The sequence below is a fragment of the Cannabis sativa genome, chromosome 4 (genome assembly GCF_029168945.1).
Source record: "Cannabis sativa cultivar Pink pepper isolate KNU-18-1 chromosome 4, ASM2916894v1, whole genome shotgun sequence".
Taxonomy (NCBI): domain Eukaryota; kingdom Viridiplantae; phylum Streptophyta; class Magnoliopsida; order Rosales; family Cannabaceae; genus Cannabis; species Cannabis sativa.
This window is the reverse complement of record NC_083604.1, coordinates 1,969,502-1,975,902: the sequence shown is the minus strand read 5'-3', so window position 1 is coordinate 1,975,902 and position 6,401 is coordinate 1,969,502. Positions and strand designations below refer to the sequence as shown.

Below are 6,401 nucleotides of genomic sequence, written 5' to 3'. Positions count from 1 at the left end.
CAATTTATCGATTTTTTTTTTCGAAATCATTTTGTGTTGCAAACGTCAAATTAACAATAGAACAACCCTCATTTATGTTTTTGCATCATAAATTAAAGAATATCACAGTTGTGTTTTCGTTTTTTTGTTTAAAACTTCAAATCTAAATCCTTTTTTTTTATTTATTTTTAATTTTTTTTGGTTTCTTAAGAATTAAATTATTTTTTGGGTTTGTTGTGTTTACCTCTGTTATTTTGTTGGGACGGTTTTCTGTACGTCTTGTTCTTCAATTCTGATTCCTTTTCAAAAAACTCTTCGCCGGATTTAATGGTTTTTTCTTGGTGATTTCCGTCTCCGGCGTCTCCTCACACACGAACAAGGCTGTTTCCCGTGTGTTTTACTGTTCACAGTAGAAATGAAATGATGTTGGGCTTGGGCAGTACAAAAGTAATGAAATTGGGCTTGGGCAGTACAAAAGTTGTTTTTGCCGTGTCCCAGTATAAATGTAAACTTTTGGTCAAAAAGCAGTATTTTTGTAAAATTCCCTTAATATAAGAGCTCATTATTTATTTTATATAGATCAGATCGGATCAGGCCGCCATATATATGTACAACTCTAGTTAATTAAAAAATCACTCTCACTTAAAATCCTAACTTTTTTTGTTTTGTAGACCGAAAAAGATGTGTATTAAAAAGGGATGGATAGACTCTATTTTACATTTTTTACTTTCTTCAATTCTATTATTATGAGTTAATTAATTAAACAGTGATGTATATCCATTAATTAATAATCTCTACTTCCTACAAGTAATTTGTTGTGCTGTTCTTCTACACTAGCTAGTTCCAACCTATCAAATTAATGCTAATAATAATAATTTTCGAAAGGGTGTATTTTTTTTTTTTTTTTTGAAAGGGTAATGTATTTTCATCATCTTATATAATTTACACTATCAAATTATTATTGAAATACATGTACAAATTAAATGAGAAAATTCTATACTTTTTTTTGTATGTATTTATCAAAGTTCTTTATTTATAGAGTAGTGTGAAAACAAGAGGTTGTTTAGTTGTTAAATGTCAACCCAATAAATACCTAGTTCCAAAAATTAAAGTTATCGTCATTAATAATAGGGAAATATATAATAATAATAATAATAATAATAATAATAATAATAATAATAATTATTGGAGCATTTAACACCATTACAATATAGTGACTTATTAAATTAAATTAATTTATATTATAGTAAATATTAAATTAAAATATTTGAGATATAATTACTATATTATAATAATATTACCTTCACCCCCACAACTATATAGTAACATTTTTCTCTAACAAACAATTGAATTCAAAATTAATTTTGAAAAATTCCAAGGGTTTGGTTACTAAAACTTAAGATTTAGAAAGTGCCAATTCCATTGGTTACATCATATATATACACCCACCAATATAACATTAATGCCTACATTTATGTATATGTGCCACGTCCACCCATGCATGTGGTACGTACTCAAGTCAATATAATACCTTTTACTATTTTATATTTTCTGTTTTCCAATTATTTAGCACTTACATATTATTGGTAACAATAAAAATGCTTTCCATTTTTTCTCCACAAACTTTCATACATATTAAATTTTATTCTTAAAATTTTCATTGAAATTATTAAATTTATATTTTTTTTATCAAATTACATTTAATTTTATTAACAGATACATAACATGACAATGATCTATATATACAAAATTGTACTCTCAAAATTAATTTAGATTCAAATCAAACTCCAATTAATAAAATTAAACTAAAAATATTAAATCCAAACAATAAAAGAGATAGAGGCTAGGAGTATATTGCCCCATTTTATTTATTTATTTTATTAAAAATTATATTAATTAAAAATAATTAAAACATAAAAATAAATAATTTTTATTTTGTAAATATTTTCAACCAATTAATTATTAGGTTAACTCGTCTTAAAATACAACAATTTCAATTTTTAACAATATAAACTTTAAAAATATAATTTAATACATATCAAAAATTAAGAAAAAATAAAACTTTTTATTAACCTAATAAAGTCTTAAAATATAGGGTAAATACTATTTTGGACCCTGTATTTTGTGAAAGTTACAAATTAGACTCTGTGTTTTGTTAAATGACAAAATAGACCCTCTATTTTCTAAAATAGTAAAAATAGGACCCTGAGCTTAATTTTTGACTACTTTTTTTTTAATATAACCAACTTGAAGACAATGCTTAATACGAACAGATACAAAAAATGTAAACAGATTTGTCATAGCACTTTTAGATCGGATTATAATTAAACTTTAATTTGACAAAAAATCAATTTAGGGTCCTATTTGTACTATTTTAAAAAATACAGGGTCCATTTTGTCATTTAACAAAACACAGGGTCCAATTAGTAACTTTTGTAAAACAGAGGGTCCAAAATAGTATTTACCCTAAAATATAACAATAAATTATAAATATATATATACAGTAGAACCTCTATTTAAGAATACTCTATTCAAGAATAACCTCTAATTTGTTATAAAAAAATCAAGTCCCGATTTGGGCCAGTTATAAATAAGAATAACCTCTAAATTGTAATTAGTTATACATTTTCTAAGTCCCGTATCAACAAAGTATACCTCTATATAAGAATAATTACATCTTAATAAAATATATACATGTATTTTGTAAATTTATTTATGTAAAATTAATAATTTTATTTTAAATTATATTACATGTATGAAATTATATTTACTCTAAAATATTTCTATTATGATATAGTATTAATGATTATTTATTGTTATTATTATTACATTGATATTTTTTGGTTTTTTAATTTTTTTTTTCTAGTGTAACTCTATTTAGTTATAACCTCCCAATTAGAATATAATTTACTTGGTCCCAAGTGTATTCTTGGATAGAGGTTCTACTGTGTATACATATATATATAAATTGATGAAACCCAACCTGCGCATAGAGCCCACCTAGTCGAGGAACTCAAAAAAAATTATTTTTCTTTTAAAAGTACACATATTTTTACTAATTTTAAAAAATATCACTTTTTTTTTTTAAATAAAAGTAAAAAAAAATTCGTGACCCACTAAATATTTCAAGAGGGAGGCTGATATTGATAATAATAAAGTTATGAAAATATTAATAACAAAGTTAAGTGAGCGTTGAGTGACGTGAAGACCCCTTCATTTAATCTTCTCATCTGCCATCTTCAATTCATTGCCCTCTTCTTCCTTTAAATCCCCCCAACTTCTTCTACCAACACTTTATATCAATCAAAATCCCAAATTAAACAACAAAAAAATCCCATCTTTCTTTCTTTCCAATGGCTCCAACCTTGCCAGACTTTTCAAATTCAGTAAAACTTAAGTACGTGAAATTGGGTTACCAATACTTGGTAAACCACATTATCACACTCACCTTAATACCAATCATGTTAGGAATTGGTTTAGAGGTTCTTCGTTTAGGTCCTGATGAGATTTTAAACCTTTGGAAATCTCTTCATTTCGACTTAGTTCAGATCCTCTGTTCCGCTTTCCTTATCGTCTTTGTTGCAACCGTTTACTTTATGTCAAAACCCAGAACCGTCTTTTTAGTCGATTACACGTGCTATAAACCACCAGTCACGTGCCGAGTTCCTTTCTCTACTTTCATGGAACATTCAAGACTCATCTTGAAGAACAATCCCAAAAGCGTTGAGTTTCAGATGAGAATTTTGGAACGTTCTGGTTTGGGTGAAGAAACTTGTTTACCTCCGGCGATTCATTACATTCCTCCTAATCCAACTATGGAAGCTGCTAGAGGTGAAGCTGAGCTTGTTATCTTCTCCGCCATGGATGATTTGTTACAAAAAACAGGGCTTAAACCCAAAGATATCGATATTTTAATCGTTAATTGCAGTTTATTCTCACCTACTCCTTCTTTATCCGCCATGGTTATTAATAAATACAAGCTTAGAAGTAATATCAAGAGCTTTAATCTTTCCGGTATGGGATGTAGCGCCGGAGTAATCTCGATCGATTTAGCTCGTGATCTTCTCCAGGTTCACCCCAATTCCAACGCTGTTGTGATAAGTACTGAAATTATTACCCCAAATTATTATCAGGGGAATGAGAGAGCCATGCTTTTGCCCAATTGTCTCTTCCGAATGGGCGGCGCCGCCATTCTCCTCTCCAACCGGAGATCGGAACGGCGGAGAGCCAAATATAGGTTGGTACATGTTGTACGGACACATAAAGGATCTGACGACAAGGCTTACAGGTTAGTCAAAAATTTGCCAAACTAAAAAAAAATAGTAAATTAGAAAAATAATTACATTAAATTTTATGTTGAGACTAAAATAATTTTTGGGCACGAATAAATATTATTATTTTAAAATTTTAAAAATATTTATAGTACACTCATATTAAGTTTGGTATTCAAGAGTGATTTTTTTTTTCAGTAATTATTTAAGGTTATTGGTAAATTTTAAAAAGATTTAAATAATATTTAATATTATAAATATAATTTTAGTATTTAATTGCACATCTGATTATTTTCTTTTATTTTTTGTTTAAATTATTTAAAATCTTCTAAAAAAATAAGTGACTAAAAATATTTTTTCAGTACCGAAATAAATATTATTTTTAAGTTTACAATAATTTAAATACTAAAAATACTTATTTTACTAATTAAATTTAGAAAAAAATTATAGTACACACCTATCAAATTTGGTATTCAAAAGTGTTTTTTTAATAATTATACGTATAATTATTTAAGATTAAATAATATATATTTGGTGCCAAAAAATTTATAATTTTTTTTTCTTATGTGTATAGTAAAATTACTGTTGGAATTTTATTTTTGGTATAAATTATTTAAAAATATATAATAATAATAGAATTTTCTTACATATTTTTGTTAAAAAGTAGTATTTGGATAATGAGTATATTTTTTTTTTACAAAACAATGATCAGGTGCGTTTACGAAGAGGAAGACAAGGAGGGTAAAGTTGGAATTTCACTATCAAAGGATCTAATGGCTATAGCAGGAGAAGCATTAAAGTCAAACATAACGACGATAGGTCCGCTGGTACTGCCCGCATCAGAACAATTATTATTTTTGATGAGTTTAATCGGACGGAAGATATTCAATCCAAAATGGAAACCTTACATTCCTGATTTCAAACAAGCATTTGAACATTTTTGTATCCACGCTGGAGGGAGGGCTGTGATCGATGAGCTTCAGAAAAATCTACAGCTGTCAGCTGAGCACTGTGAGGCTTCTAGAATGACTTTGCATCGTTTTGGCAATACGTCGTCGTCTTCACTTTGGTATGAAATGGCTTATGTTGAAGCCAAAGGAAGAATGAAAAAAGGTGATAGGATTTGGCAAATTGCTTTTGGAAGTGGATTTAAGTGTAACAGTGCCGTTTGGAAATGTAATAGAACTATCAAAACGACGTCGGATGGTCCTTGGACTGATTGCATTGACCGTTATCCCGTTCATATTCCTGACGTCGTCAAACTCTAATTTATTATTATATATATATATATATAATAATAATGTTTTTATTTTCTTTTTTAAGGGCTAATTTGTTGTTATGTATGTGATATTATATATAGATGAAGTGGATACATATATACCAAAGGAAAAAAATGGATACACTATCATCATCATCATTATGTATGTACTTATTATTATTATATTTGTTATTATGTAATATTATTCTTCTATGTAAGAAAAATACTCTCTTACAACTTGTTTTTAATAATGTCTTTTGTCTTTTTATATAATTGGATGTAATTTTTACCAAAAAAAAGGTTGTGTATAAAAGTGAAAGTAAAGACATAGATTTAGAGTTATATATATAATGTTTACATATTTTAAAGATGGCTAAATTTACAAGTAATTTCCAAATTTTTTATAATGTGGTTGTTTGTTGTTACTTTTTGAATGTAATATAAAATTAATATGCTGAATTTGATTATATATATAATATAATTAAAATAATAATATAGGAAATGATTGATGATTGAATAGTGGGAAGTTGGAAGAGTGAAACGGTTAGGAAAAAAATAAATGTGAGTGAAGTTTGGCTTGCTAAATGGTGCCTAACACTTAGGGCTTAGGGCTTCTTCAATGAGGCAAAATCCAAAAATAATGGAGTTTTAGACAAAAAATTATTTCAATAAAATTCTCAAAATGCTATCTATATAAGTGAGAGTCTATTTTCTTAATATTAAAATCTGTGGCCAATCAGCCAGCCACATTTTTTAGTAAGGGCAAAAAAAAATTACATATATATATGTTTATATATATAGTTTCCAATATAGTTGGGATTAAACAACCAAAGTAGTTAGTTACTAGTTTGTGGGCTATGTGTTATTATTATTAGCTCATCATGCAGCTAGAC

At 27.3% G+C, this 6,401-nt stretch overlaps 1 protein-coding gene across 1 annotated transcript; it reads left to right on the top strand.

Moving 5' to 3' along the window:
- Positions 1-3,167: 3,167 nt before the first annotated feature.
- On the top strand, positions 3,168-5,759 carry LOC115712453 (3-ketoacyl-CoA synthase 6). Its single transcript, XM_030640726.2, has 2 exons — positions 3,168-4,267; positions 4,963-5,759. Exons 1-2 carry the CDS (start codon positions 3,333-3,335, stop codon positions 5,516-5,518), a joined length of 1,491 nt encoding a protein of 496 aa, XP_030496586.2. The 5' UTR covers positions 3,168-3,332; the 3' UTR covers positions 5,519-5,759.
- The last annotated feature ends 642 nt before the right edge of the window (positions 5,760-6,401 follow it).

Excerpts from the sequence above, each read along its gene's own strand:
- LOC115712453 (XM_030640726.2), top strand. The coding sequence starts at position 3,333 with ATGGCTCCAACCTTGCCAGACTTTTCAAATTCAGTAAAACTTAAGTAC. Across the intron at positions 4,268-4,962 it reads TCTGACGACAAGGCTTACAG|GTGCGTTTACGAAGAGGAAG; the intron begins GTTAGTCAAAAA and ends AACAATGATCAG.